At 38.7% G+C, this 15,283-nt stretch overlaps 2 protein-coding genes across 2 annotated transcripts in view; one reads left to right on the top strand and one right to left on the bottom strand.

Annotated features, from left to right (window-relative positions):
• LOC134848663 (uncharacterized) overlaps nt 1–15,283 on the bottom strand; it is a 105,985-nt gene that overhangs the window by 67,351 nt on the left and 23,351 nt on the right. The window contains exons 16-25 of the mRNA XM_063866181.1: nt 12,299–12,435; nt 11,866–12,028; nt 11,453–11,743; nt 11,092–11,228; nt 10,653–10,815; nt 10,240–10,530; nt 9,876–10,012; nt 9,437–9,599; nt 9,022–9,312; nt 7,162–7,452 (exon numbers count right to left, since the gene is read on the bottom strand). Coding sequence (XP_063722251.1) covers nt 7,162–7,452; nt 9,022–9,312; nt 9,437–9,599; nt 9,876–10,012; nt 10,240–10,530; nt 10,653–10,815; nt 11,092–11,228; nt 11,453–11,743; nt 11,866–12,028; nt 12,299–12,435 — 2,064 coding nt within the window. The remainder of the gene's footprint in view (nt 1–7,161; nt 7,453–9,021; nt 9,313–9,436; nt 9,600–9,875; nt 10,013–10,239; nt 10,531–10,652; nt 10,816–11,091; nt 11,229–11,452; nt 11,744–11,865; nt 12,029–12,298; nt 12,436–15,283) is intronic.
• LOC134847533 (chromodomain-helicase-DNA-binding protein 1-like) overlaps nt 12,595–15,283 on the top strand; it is a 118,267-nt gene continuing 115,578 nt past the window's right edge. Inside the window, exon 1 of the mRNA XM_063864590.1 lies at nt 12,595–12,607. The gene's annotated coding sequence lies outside the window, so the exon portion shown is untranslated. The remainder of the gene's footprint in view (nt 12,608–15,283) is intronic.

The raw sequence follows: 15,283 nt of genomic DNA, 5'->3' as shown, positions 1-15,283 counted from the left end.
TCAATTTGCTCGACTAAAAAAGTCGACAAGTAAGTTTTCCAGAGCAAACAAAGAAAGCTTATTTGAGGAAAAATTAGGTGATCCTCAGTTCAGTTATGACTTAAGACATAAGCTGATAGTCGCGTAAATAGTGACCAGCTCTACCACGACCTGTAATGGTTTATTAATTCGTGGGTTTTGGGTTTATTGCATTTGATTTTTGCCAGAGACTCCACGAGAACACGAAAACGCTCAGGCGATTACAGAAAGGGAAGCTCGACACCAACTAGCCCGGGATAAGATTCTTCTAGAAAATGAAGAAAGAAAAACTAGATGACCAAAGGTTGGACACAACGTACATTACAACGAGGTACAGAAACGAGTAGCCTCTAGATTATTTCTGGCGTTGGGCAGAAGGAAAGAAGAAATTTGTTCAAAAGAACCCGCATGTAGAAGTTTCAAAGTTAGAATTCAGGCAGATGGTAGCGTTGGCTAAGACTTCATTTGATAAATCACAGAGTGTTACGTATGACTGCTACAAGCTGTTTGACCGTTCACAGGAAACAGGGGAATCACTAGAGGCATTTCATGCCGCATTAACTGCTCAAGCAGCTAGAGCAGAATTAGGGACACTGGAGGATGAGCTAGTGCGTGACCTATTCATATCGAAAATGAAAAATGTGGCATTACAAGATACACTAACGTTTGAAACATTTTCACCGGAGGAAGTATTGAAAAGGGCGTTGAAATTTGAACAAAGTAAACAGACAACTCGGGCATTTCAGAAAACTAATGCAACGACTGCAAGTACAGCTCAGGTAAATGGAACAATGAAGATAAAACAAGAACCAGTTATGAGTATTGGAAATAAAAATGCTTACGGAAGGAGACAGCCGAACAACATGTACAAGAAGAAATCATCAGACAGAAAAGATGGAAAAAATTTTACAGACACGAAAACGTGTACTCGATGTGCTCGACCATTTGGGGAAGGACATTTGATGAAATGTTGAGCCATGGGCAAAACATGTAAAAATTGTTCTAAACCAAATCACTTTGCAAAAATATGTAAGTCACAGCAAGTAAATGAGATTGCGGAAAAATCATCCAGCTCAGATGAAGAGTGCAATTTAATTCAGTCATTTGACTCGTGTGAAGAGTTCGAAATTATAGCTATTGAATCAGAATTGTCTTCGATGGAAGAGATAGATGAGTATATAAAACAGCAATCAAATAGAAACCGAGATATCAAGAAAAGTAGCAAGGACATACAGAAGGTTGATATTCGCAGAAATACCCGATCCAAACAAATAAGATCATTAAAAGCTTTGGTGAGAAAAGATCATCAAATCATAAACATGACTATTGATACGGGCAGTCCTGTATCATTTTTGAACTGGGCTACTGCAAAGCAAATTCTGGAGTCTTCGAAAAATACGAGGTTCATTCCACGGTAAAATCTCAACTTGACTACAAAATTTGTAGACTATAACAAACAGCCGATAAATATATTGGGTGCAATCACCACGACCATCCGTTCAGCAGGGTGGGAGGTGGTGGGAGCATCATTCTTAATCACAGACCGACGCACGCGATGTATTTTGGGGCTAGATTTACAGAGCAAAGTCGGGATACACACAACACAGAAGTTGGCACCGAAAGAAAAGACGAGGTTTGACGTGTTACTGTGCGAACAGTCAGAAGGTTGGAAAAACAAATTCTATGGTAAATTTAAAAACCTTTTTGATCGTCAAGGGTGTTCAAAAAATCACGTTGTCAGCAAAAAGTTCAAATACCCACTTTGTCCATTACAAGAAAAGGGGAGACGCATCCCAATACACATACAAGGGAAAATGTATGAGGAAATGGAAAAACTGTTAAAAGAGGGGCATATAAAACGTCTAGACAAATGTACTAGTTGTTGTTTTATAGCACCTATTGTGATAACAGTAAAAAAAGATGACTCCATAAAATTAGTTTTAGATGCCAAACCAATAAATAGACAGTTGTTTAAAAACAAATATCAAATGCCGATTGTGGATGAATTATTGGACGGGGTTAGCCAAATAATCACAGCAAATGAAAGCGGTACACTGTATTTCTCAGTATTAGATTTGAAGTATACCTACAGTCAACTTAAACTGACTGCAGAGACAGCTAAACAATGCAATTTTAACATCATAGGTGGGCAAGCTACTGGAACATACAGATTTTTGACCGGATTTTACGGTCTGGCAGATATGCCAGCTGAATTTCAAAAGGCTTTGGACAGAACATTGAATCATGCGGAAAATTTATTCTGTTTTCTTGACGACATACTCATTGTGTCTAAAGGAAGTGAACAAGAACACAAAAAATTGATCATGAATGTGTTGGAAAAGCTAGAAAAAGAAAACCTGGCACTCAAACTGTAAAAACGTGAATTTTTTCAACAGGAGGTGAATTGGTTGGGACATAAGTTATCGTTGGAGGGTATTTCTCCAAAGATAACAAAAACGGAAGCGATTTTGAAGCTTAGTCCGCCAATTTCACTGAAACAACTCAGATCATTTCTGGGTAGCATAAATCATCTGGCCAAAATCATTCCAAACGCAGCTAATTTAACTGAAAAGTTGAGACCTCTGTTGCGAGAAGAAAATGAAAAAAAAATTTTCAAAAGTGTGAAAATTAAAGTAAAAAAATTCGAATGGAAAGAAGAACATTCGGAAATATTCGAATCGATAAAAGCAGCGGTTGCGAATATAACAAAAATTCATTATTACGACCCTAAGTTACTTACTAGGGTAAAATGTGATGCCAGCCATAGTGGGCTGGGGGCATCAATGGAACACTAAAACTGGCAGGGGGAGTGGATACCGATTGCATTCGCTTCCAGATATTTAAACACACAAGAAAAAAACACTCCACAAATGAACTAGAACTGCTAGCAGTAGTATGGTCTGTTGACCGATTTAAACATTATTTGTTAGGAAAAGAATTTGTGATAGCCACAGATCATAAAGCAATGGTTTCTGCCTTGGATGAACATAAGTCAAACAAAACCTACCAATCTAGGCTGACTAGATGGGTAGACAGATTACTAACCTATCAATTTAAGGTTATTCATTTACCGGGGAAAGATATGGGCATAGTAGATTACCTATCTAGAAACCCGAAAGGTGAACCATGGCCGGAGTCAGTATTGGATGAAAAATTTGAAGTCACATCGATTGAAAGTTTTCATAAAGCTCTCGACTGTTTAAACAGTCGACTGAGTGATCACGATAGGCTCGACCGGAACAAAAACGTTCTAGAATATTCTAGAATTGATCATAATGTATCAAATCAGAACACGTCATCTACCCGTTGCTATGGCAACCAAAACGGTCCAAAACGGACAAAGCACGACCGGAACGAAAGAAATGAAGATTCACGTTCGTTTCAACGCGAAAAGTTTGAAAACTCAAAAATCAGTTTATCTCAAAATCGTCAGCAAATACAGTCGGTTGAATCAGCTAAAAAAAATCGGAAAATTTTCAAATAGCGAATCAGAAAATATGCAGTCAGGCGAAATAGCAAAGAGAGGAAAAGAGAAAAAATGATCAGAATTCAGGATCGGAATAACACAGACACATTAAAGGAGGAAATAACAGAAACGACGTTCCAAAGAACTAGAATGATACAAAGGACCCCAAACAAATCAGAATCAGAGAATTCAATACCACAAGCGAATTGGAACATGATGAACAGACAAATCAGAACTGACACGATAATAGTGGTCAGTCAACATCAACTGCTCAAACAGCCCAACCTATGTTAGTTTCATTTTGGGAACTAATAGGATCGGAAAAGAATGAGAAACCCCGACCAATGATGGAATTAGAAGCCAAGTCGTTGATGCAAAGCCCGAAATCATCGAAACAAACCCAATCAGGAGATGAAACTGAAATTGGACAAATCGTTGAGGTGGATTTAACGATGGACAGCATTGATGAACCAGACTACCTTTCAGGAAATGAGACTTGTATGGTCACACCGCAACAGAAAACGAGAAGTGGACATAAGTCGCGGAAAAGCAATTACCAACTGTCGGAGCAGTTAAAGGAAACAAATGGCCCACTGTCTCTCAAAAAATTATTCGACAAAAGTCTACTGGCGGAACTCGTATCAGAGGACACCTGGATGGATCGGCTCAGGCGAGTGGTGGAACGAAACGATAGACACGGATTCGAGCTAACGGGTCCATACACCAATCCTCTGTGGCACCAGATGTCGGTAGTAGATGACTGCCTACTGGTGGACAATCGTTTAGCCGTACCTGAGAAGCTAAGACAAGCGGTGCTTCGGCGACTTCATCAAGGACATCCTGGCCAAGAAGCGATGTTGGAGGTTTTCAATTACTTATGGTGGCCACACATGCACAAAGACATAGTCAATATGGCCGAAGAGTGTAGAAGTTGCACTCGTTATGGTAAGAATGTTAAATATATAATCCCAAAAAATTCGGCCAGACCACTTCCACTGTTGACACAGCCGGGTAAAAAATTACAATTAGACTATGCGGGTCCACTTGAAGACCATAAGAGAAAGAAGATATATTTGTTAGTTGCCATTGATAGATGCTCATAATTTCCGTCAGTCAAAGTTACGAAATCTACAGGGGGAAAATCAACAATAAAATTTCTACGTACTTACATGGAATACCAGAATCGATTAAAACGGATCAATTTTCAGGTTTTAAAGGAAAATCAATGAAAAAATTCTGCACTGAAAATAATATTATTCAAAAATTCTGCCCAGTCGGTGATCATCGAGGATGTGGACTGGTCGAAAGAACGATACAAACTATTAAACGAAAATTGGGAGTAATGCTACTCGAAGAAAAAGTACAATCTATTAAATTGTGCTTGAGCACAATAATTAGGGACCTAAGATGGAATAAACAGAAAACAATAAAGTTGTCCCCGTTTGAAGCGCACTTTGGTCGGTTACCTAAAACTGAGTTTAAAATTGTACGGGATAAATTTCTGAAGGAATCTGATCGTTTAGATAAAGAACATTTGGAGAGATTGGTGTTAACAGCATCGCAGTTGAAGAGACGCATCGATCAATCCCGGGAAAATGTAAAAATTATACGAAAAGGACAGAATAGCCGGGATGTCAGCCCACTGTTTCTACGCAACAATGCGGCGGCCAAAGAAAGAGCAAGGGCAAAGGAACCAAAGCAGCTACTAGAGGCCAATGCGAGATGGAATGTCACCAGACGGGATATCTCAGATAGCGAACTACGACGGATTGTAGATGAAACGAGCACGATAAATCCCGAACTGAGAAAGGAACTCCTATACTCATGGCAAAAAGGATTTATCGAAGACAAGCAGACTACAGCGGATGATAGCTGGTCAGGAAGCTTCCTCCGAAAACAAGAGCAACGAAAGAGTGGAAAGGCCCTAACAATACCGCTGAAAGGCAAAATAGTGGCAGAGACACCGTCAACTATCAAAACAGTTGCTGGTGCAGTATATAGAAAGAGCGACGTAGCGAGGTCAAAACTGCATACACAGCCCAAAGCACAGAGCGCGGAGAAAAAGAGGAGCCCAACGGGGGAGGAACCTAGGAGCAAACAACAGAAGACAGTATCACATCATGAAGACGTAGACAGTGAGTCGGCTGAAGAACATGATGCGAAAGACCAGGGGCCAACTGATCAGGAAGTAGAAGACAATCGACTAATGGACAAGTTTCAAAACTCGCCAAACGTAGTTACGTCAAAAGAACTAAAGACGGGCGGGGGCTTAAATCTAGGAGGAAAAAGGGTTAAGCCAAATAGGGCAGGACCATTAGTCCAAAGTGCAAGATCTGGAAGAACTAAGACGCAAGAGCCACGTGCAACGAAAACTGTTGAAACAGCAAGAGAATCTAAGAAGCGGGATACGATTAACGAAGCTGTATACATAGAGTCGTCTGCACCGAAAGAAGCTCCCGTGAGCAAAAAGATTACACGGCAAACTAGTGAAAAGGAAATTCTGGACTTATTCCAGAATAACAATTTGACAACAAAAGAATGGGAAGAAATCACAAACCAGGTTTTGACCCGAGGGGTACAAAACGAAGCAGAAAAACTACTGACTCAACAAGCGGAATCAGTTGCCAATAACCCGGCAGTATTTGTGGACGAGTCGGACAAAGAAGAGAATACAACGACAGTCAGAAGAAGTAGTCGACAAACAAAGAACCAGGGACCAAAGAGATACGGCAGCCCGTTTTCACACTCAGTAAAGTTGATTAGTTGTGACGACGATGTAATAGAGCTAAATTTGGCAGCACTTGAGGCCTACATATTGAGACTGGCAAAGTTGAACATCAATAACAAGGAAACGACATTGGAAAACAACACGTTTGACTTACTAGAGAGACATTTGTTCAAAAGAAAATTCGGAGCTACATCGTTGGATGAGTCGGGATCGTGGAACACTGCAAGAAACAAAGCGGAAGTGATGAAGAAAACAAGCAAGGAAAACTAAACTAAAATGAAAACAATTTAGTAAACTGAAATTTATATACTATTTATAAAATTTTATAAGGTATTTTATAAAATTTTGTTGTCCTCAGGGGAATGTGGTACCGTGTAGTACTGTTGCCACAGTAACCTTGGTTAAAGTGTTATTAATATTCTGTTATGTATTGTTAGTATTATTCAAGGCCATCCATGCAGGCCAAACGTAACAGTCATTTGGACGGTTGCGATCGTAGAAGACACTTGAACGTGATCTCTAAGAGAACTAAGCAATTCAACAATACAGAATTAAATTCAATTATTCTCTCTTGCTCTTACCTACTCGTAGCATAGCAACATCACAAAATAAATCAAATTTTGTCGTCTCAATTTCCCAATTTATTATAAGAAAACTAATTAAGTTCCCGTATACTCATTTTCACGTTTACTCACTTTCTTAGCCCCAGTAATGGTTTTAAGAATAGTTTGTCTTGCCTTGGGATCTCTGCGTTTTTCTGAACTTTAATTTACATTTTTGCAATGTATATGTAACTCGTTTGTAACCCGCTATTTTTTCCCAAAAACGCAAACAATCATTTGAAAACAATTTTTCTATGATTCAATCGTGGGCTCTAAAATATTCGATCTGAAGTCAAGTGCAAAAACAGCTACAAAAACTAGATCTGGTTATACTATCAATGTGAAACCTGTGGTAATGTTGAAATAAGACGCAGGTCCAGTCAAATTGCCACATTGTGCTGAAATAGCCAGCTGATAGAAACAACCCATCACTACTCCTGTTATATTCTGCTGAGCTGCCAAATCTGGGAAGGTCCCCTCTATGTTGTCACTGCACCCTTGGTGGTTCAGACTGGATAGACGGTAGAGCATTGACTGGAAGGATCCGGACAGGACTCCAGAGATGCCAGAAAAGGAGATGGTGCTGCTCCTCTCAAGGTCACTGACTTGCACCTCTGAGCTGTTGACAAAATCGGGAACTAAATCGAGAAACCATGAAAAATAGGGCAAAATAGTATACATTGTTCCGATCACGAAGTTCGGGTCGTTTTTTTTTTTGGACAAAAGCAGATGCCAGAAATAGTTTTCACATGTCGTTGAAAGCTATATCAAAAATTGATTCGATCTAACTTCTAAAAATTGCAAAAAACTCGCGGTATTCAAAAATTTGCTTTTTAGCCAAACCTACATATTCATACTCATTTTAAGCTTGAGTTTCTAAACTATGTTTACTCGTTGGAGGCGGAGCAATAAGCAGAATGGTCTAAGAGCAGAATGGGTCTAAGAGCAGAAACACAGAAAAAAATGCCTTTTACTGATTAATACGGGCAAATTGATAGAAACAATTATCAGAATCAGGGGCGCATCTAGGATTTTCTCGAGGTGGGCGGATTTTCAAACAATTTTCGAAAACTTTTTTTTAGGTCGACAAAATTGATTTCCGAGCTCTCCTTAAGCACTATAAAGAGGCTTTCTTGGCCAAATTTTCTGCGCCGCAGGCAAATTTTTGAAAAAAACTGGTCAAAAAAGCCGTTTTTGGGCCTTTTTTGGAAAATTTTGACATAAAGATCGCGTTTTTTCGGCGCGCGCTCCACAAAGTTAGTATTTTGGCGCCTAAGGCGCCTTTAGAAAAATTTTAGGGTCGGTCGGCCGAAAATGGATTTCTTAAAAAGTAGCAAAGGGGGGACCCTTTGGGTCGGCAGGGGGTCGAATCCCTGAGAGGGAGAGCGTCGCCCCCCAACCTCCACCACTCCCCGCCCTCCCCGTCCTCCCCCCTCCCTCCTCCTAAATCCGCTCCTGATCAGAATCGTCAATAATATCAAGAAAATTTGTGGCTCTTTTTCCTTTCCCCCCACCTGCAAAATTTTACAAATGTAAAGTTTGTTCACATGATTCCATTGATTTGAAAGTTGGCATACGGACTAATAAGGCCATGGCAAACATATTTGTTCTTCATAAATAACCTTGTAAAACCACTTGTTACACCGCAAAATTGATGCTCGTGTGAGGTGCGGGGGGGGGGAAGCCAAATGTATAAATTATTCATGAATTGAGTAATTTCATCTAGTACTTTTTCATTGATTTTTTTTTAAATCTAGATTAAATTACTTAAAATAAAATATTAGTTTTTTTGGTAATATTAACTATTATTATACTTAACTTTCCAATCAGCTTATAGAGGAGTATAATTTTCTGTTTTTTTTTTGCTTTTGGACCCATTCTGCTTATTGACTGGCCAAATTATTCGTTAATAGTGGCTTTAGTAGTTTGTTCTAAGTCATTTTTAATTTCTTGTTTATTCACAAAACCAGTCGAATATTTGAAAAAAAATTAGGAAAAATTAGGGAAAACCTAATTTTCCAAGATGAGCTATATCCTTTTTGGATGAAGCACAATTTTGCCAATATAGTGGGACAATTCTTTTTATTTGCCTATATGCCGTGTTTTTTCGAGTTATATTTTGATTTAAAAAAATTTTCAGCCCTTTTTAATAAAAAGAATGTTTTTTAAACCAATGTCATAATAAAATATTTTGATCTGATCCGTACCCGTGCAAGCATACGAAACTGCGGTTTGTGAGGGCAAGTCGAACCCATAATTACACCTGCTCCTGCCAAGTTTTACAGTTACATTAACCCCGTACTCCGTTCCAGCCGCCAGACCCGATAAAAAGTAAGGTAGCGACAATGCATTGATGTTGTCCACCATTGTGATTGACAACGGAGACAGGACGCTAAAGTATTGTACAGAGAATGTATCCCAGGTGTTGTTTGGAGAGATTACCACACGCAATGCTGATGAATTGAGGGTCGTTAGTGTGGATAAGACAGGATCGAGCTCTAAATGGAAACGAAGTTGATTTTTCATGATTTTTATGATTTTTTGCTTCTTAATTGTTAACTATTGTTAAGTACGCAAAAAAATTTGTTTGGTTTAATTGCCACCTGTGTGGACAGAACCTACTGTCACATCCAACAGAAGCAGTTGTGATAGTAGCAGATGACGTCACTGAGCCAGTGGCTCCACAATGAGTAGTGTTCCCTACACCCACAGTCACCGTCACATTGTACTCTTTCCCCACCCCCAGTCCACCCCCGCTGAAGGTATGATTGAAGGTATCTGCATACTGTTGGAGGAGGGGGCGTCAATCAAGCTTTCTATTCCGCAGCACAATCATCCAAAACAACTGTAAGGTAAGAAAAATTGCCCAAAACGGTATTTCAATGGGCTGGGGGTATATTCGAAAAAACCCCAAAATGCGTTTTAGGCTCTCATTAAAAAGGATGCACACCAAAAATAGCACGCAGACTGTATTGCCAGCTATAATTCTAAGACCAGAGGTTTCAAATGAGCAAACCAGATTAGCACCGTTAATATCGAGCCCTGTTAGCTTGATTGATGCCTGAGGAGAAGATTGTAGGCCATGGTCAGTGTTGATCTCAGCCATCCAATAATCGAATCTTCCGTTTGGAATTGAAACGCTGATCATCAAGGACGTTGAATCGAGCCCTTTTGAAGTGACTTCAGGCGTGTCCGGCACTGAAACAAAGACATACTTTTAACAAATTTGACTTTTTTTGTGATTGAGTCGCTATGGATTTACCCAAGCAAACTGGTAAACTTTCGGTCTTTTATTTGACTATCTGCCGTGTTTTTTTAAGTTATATTTTGATTTAAAAAATTATCAGTTCTTTCAAAATGAAAAAAATAAAATTTGAAGTTTTTTGAACTGATAGCATATTAAACTATTTTGATCTAATCCGTACCCGTGCAAGCATACGAAACTGCGGATTGTGAGGGCAAGTCGAACTCATAATTACACCTCCTCCTGCCAAGTTTCACAGTTACATTAACCTCGTATTTCGTTCCAGCCACCAGACCCGATAAAACGTAAGGTAGCGACGATGCATTAATGCTGTCTACTATTGTGGGTGACAGCTGAGACAAGAAACTAAAGTATTGAACAGAGAATGTATCCCAGGTGTTGTTTGGAGAGATTGCCAGACGCAATGCTGATGAATTGAGGGTCGCTATTGTGGCTAAGACAGGATCGAGCTCTAATAGAAACAAAATTGGTTTTCCATGATTTTTATGATTTTTTGCTTTTTAATTGTTAACTCTTGTTAAATACACATAAAATTTGATTGGTTTAAGTGCCACCTCTGATAACAGAACCTACTGTCACATCCAACAGAAGCGGTTGTGATAGTAGCAGATGACTTCATGAAGCCAGTGGCTCCACAATAAGTAGTGTTCCCTACACCCACAGTCACCGTCACATTGTACTCTTTCCCCACCCCCAGTCCACCCCCGCGGAAGGTATGATTGAAGGTATCTGCATACTGTTGGAGGAGGGGGCATCAATCAAGCTTTCTATTCCGCTGCACAAACATCCAAATCAACTGTAAGGTAAGAAAAATTGCCCAAAACGGTATTTCAATGGGCTGGGGGTATATTCGAAAAAAACCCAAAATGTGCTTTAGGCTCTCATTAGAAAAGATGCACACCAAAAATAGCACGCAGACTGTATTGTCAGCTATAATTCTAAGACCAGAGGTTTCAAATGAGCAAACCAGATTAGCACCGTTAATATCGAGCCCTGTTAGCTTGATTGATGCCTGAGGAGAAGATTGTAGGCCATGGTCAGTGCTGATCTCAGCCATCCAATAATCGAATCCTCCGTTTGGAATTGAAACGCTGATCATCAAGGACGTGGAATCGAGCCCTTTTGAAGTGACTTCAGGCGTGTCCGGCACTGAAACAAAGACATACTTTTAATAAATTTGACTTTTTTTGTGATTGAATCCCTATGGATTTACCCAAGCAAACTGGTAAACTTCCGGTCTTTTATTGGCCTATCTGCCGTGTTTTTTCAAGTTATATTTTGATTTTAAAAATTATCAGCACTTTCAAAATGAAAAAAAAAGTTAACGTTTTTTGAACTGATGGCATAATAAACTATTTTGATCTGATCCGTACCCGTGCAAGCATACGAAACTGCGGATTGTGAGGGCAAGTCGAACTCATAATTACACCTCCTCCTGCCAAGTTTCACAGTTACATTAACCTCGTATTTCGTTCCAGCCGCTAGACCCGATAAAACGTAAGGTAGCGACGATGCATTAATGCTGTCTACTATTGTGGGTGACAGCTGAGACAAGAAACTAAAGTACTGAACAGAGAATGTATCCCAGGTGTTGTTTGGAGAGATTGCCAGACGCAATGCTGATGAATTGAGGGTCGCTATTGTGGCTAAGACAGGATCGAGCTCTAATAGAAACAAAATTGGTTTTCCATGATTTTTATGATTTTTTGCTTTTTAATTGTTAACTCTTGTTAAATACACATAAAATTTGATTGGTTTAAGTGCCACCTGTGTGGATAAAACCTACTGTCACATCCAACAGAAGCAGTTGTGATAGTAGCAGATGACGTCACTAAGCCAGTGGCTCCACAATGAGTAGTGTTACCTACACCCACAGTCACCGTCACAGTGTACTCTTTCCCCACCCCCAGTCCACCCCCGCTGAAGGTATGATTAAAGGTATCTGCATACTGTTGGAGGAGGGAGCATCAATCAAGCTTTCTATTCCGCTGCACAAACATCCAAAACAACTGTATGTTAAGAAAAACTGCTCAAATCGGTTTTTCAATGGGCTGGGGTTATATTCGAAAAAACCTTAAAATCGCTTTAAGCTCAGAAAGGATGCACACCAAAAATAGCATGCAAGCTGTGGTGCCAGCTATAATTCTAAGACCAGAGGCTTCAGATAAGCAGACCAGATCAGCATAGTGAATATCGAGCCCTGTTAGCTTGATTGATGCCTGAGGAGAGGATTGTAGGCCATGGTCAGTGCTGATCTCAGCCAGCCAATAATCGAATCCTCCATTTGGAATTGAAACGCTGATCACCAAGGACGTGGAATCGAGCCCTTTTGAAGTGACTTCAGGCGTGTCAGGGTCTGAAGCAAAGTCATAGTTTCAACAAATTGTTTTTTTTTGCGAATAGGTCGCTTTGGATTTAAGCAAGCAGTGTTAAGCCGCCTGTCTAAACATTAAAAGGTCCATTATTTTTTCCTTATAGTATCCTTGTATGATAAAAGTAATATCTTTTATACCGAAAACTTATTAAATTTTGACTTTATCTTTTATTGTAATCCATTAGACTCGATTCTAATTTGTAATGATCAATTTTAATTGAAAATACTAAATGCATTTTTTCATAATTTTAGAATTTGCATGCTTCAGTTCTTTAGGCTTTGAATCAGTTTTGCATATTTTCACCCAAAAACAGCAGTGTAATTGTAAGTAAAGCTTCTCAAAAAACATCTTATTTTCAAGAAAAAACTCTCATGAGGCTTACCCTGATTTACGCTTAAGCATGCCAGCCGTTTTCGCCAGCTATCTTACAAAACTCGAAATTTTAAAAAATTATATGCGTGTTGTCCAATGCCAAATTTTACGTGGAGTATTGGCAATGAAGTAATTATTGTCGGTACATTAATTATTGCTCATTATTGTTCCAAATTCCGAAGAAAGCGACTGAAAATTTGTGCTCGGGTGGTTTAGTTTCGGACCAATTTCAATGATTTGTTAACTGGCCCTTTTTAAACAAAAAAAACTTCCAAAAAACATCCAAACCCTAGCATCCAAAATGGTTGGATTAGCTGAGCTCAAATTTTAAAAATATTACCTGTGATCGTTTATTGAGGCTTGAAAATCGTCATTTGAGCTAATTTAGGACAAATAAGTTGGAGAGATATTTCGTGTTATTAATGCGTAAACGCGTAAATCCCCCCTTCCGCGCTTAGTTCCTTAATTCCGCATCACCTTCCACAACAACTGAGGGCGTTAGGGAATTCAGATGGTGGGTTAGAATGAACAGTAATCGAACGGGGGGATAAATACGCAATTTATGTAAAGTTGATTAGGTTTGGATTTCGAGTAGGCCGCAAGTACGTAAGTATAGCAGTTGTTGAAAATTTTGCTAAAATTTTTACCAAAAATGTAGACATTATAATCCATTATAGTTAATTATAACACGTTTTAATGGATTACAATCTATTATTTTGGAAATTAATGAATTTTGTTTTAACAAAAGAATCAAATTGATTATAATGACAGTACAATCGATTTCATGGTCTAAATTCGCAACACAAATGACGACAATTTGTACAGCATTTTCTTTTAATAATAGTTTTTTATTCATGAAACTTGAGTCGTCTTTGTTTCTGCGGAAAAAATTTAAATTTTGATCTTTTTTATGCAGCGAGTGAGCAACAACTCCATTCAAAAAGTTGCGAAAATGCACTTTGAGCAAAACATTAAGGAAAAACTCCACAGACTGAAAAAATTGTTTTAATTGATTCACAAAAGCTGAGGACATAACATTTTGCATTAGGAGAAGAAAATAACGTATTGTGATTCTTTATTTTTCAACGCCCGTACATAGCGGACTTTCTATACAAGATATGAAATTCATTTTTTCTTACATATATTGATTCTCAGATCTGAAAATCCATACTTCAGATCTGAGAAAACCCTTGTTAAACTGTAATTTATGCATTTTGCGCAAACAAGTGAAATTTCGCTTTTGTGCTGTTTTTTGCAATGCACAGTTGTATCTAAAAAAATACAAAATGAAAAAATTTCCAGTTAAATACACACATTTTTTTCAATCTAACCTTCTTGCTCAATTGTTATGAAAACTTTTCAAAAATTGTTAAAAACATATCAAATTTTGATAGTCATACCTACGCTTTATCTCATGCTTTGAGAGCAGTCTTTGATTAGAGAGTTTGCTAGTTATTTTGCTGATTAGAGATTTTGCTAAGTACCATCTAGTTACTATCAGAAACTATAAAGTACAGAATTATAATAGCAAAAAATTGTCACAACAATTTTTGATTTTTATTTTAGATCGGAAACAACCATGAAAAACAATACTCCAGATCTAAAAAACAGATCCGAAATAAATTTTCTCAGATCTGAAATAACCATGAAAAACAAAGCTTCAGACCTGAAATTAGAACTGAAATAACCCATTCCGAAAGTATCCAAGGTTATTTTAAAATTTCACAACCCATTTCAAATCTGAGATAAGGTTCGGCAAAAGGCTATTTCAGACCTGAATTAGATTAATTACTAGGTAAGTATATGAAACTTTGTGCTAAAAAATGGGTCTCTCCATTGTGCTTCACAAACGGCTTCAAAAAGTCTTATAGCTTGAATAATAACCGAGAGTTTCCAGATATCCAGTTTTGGATCTGGTTCAGATTCTGTTAAATCTGGTTACCATATGGTTACCCGCTCTGGAGTTCCCTTGAAAAACTTGAGTTTTTTGCCATGGCTTATGAAAGAGGAAAAACAATTTTCACTGCGGTAGTCACTGCATTCCGATGAGTTACAAAAGCTCGCTTGAAAGCTCCTGCTCCGATGCCCAGCTGATATGCACTGTACACCCTGCTGTGCTTCGACATATGCTTCATGACATACTCGTACAAACATGCAGTCATTTTGGCTCTAAACCATGGCATCAGTCGTCTCCTGGCCCATATCTTCTTCACTTCCATCGGAATGTTCAAGATTTTGCACATTGGCTCAAAAAGATCGACATCTTTTAGACAATCCAGTTCCTGTAATTGTTCTCTCGTCGGCATCTCCTGTCGATTGTTCTCCTTCACATGAGCTTCCAGCCATCGGATTGCCATCATAACTCCAACTATCGCTATCGTTATGGGCTGTGATGAATCTGGTATAGGAGAGCAGCTCTCCAGAATCCCAGATCAACACCAGATTACTGCGACCGGG

Source organism: Symsagittifera roscoffensis, chromosome 6 (genome assembly GCF_963678635.1).
Source record: "Symsagittifera roscoffensis chromosome 6, txSymRosc1.1, whole genome shotgun sequence".
Classification (NCBI taxonomy): domain Eukaryota; kingdom Metazoa; phylum Xenacoelomorpha; order Acoela; family Convolutidae; genus Symsagittifera; species Symsagittifera roscoffensis.
Note: the sequence above shows the minus strand (reverse complement) of the source record. Positions and strands in the feature narration are given on the sequence as shown.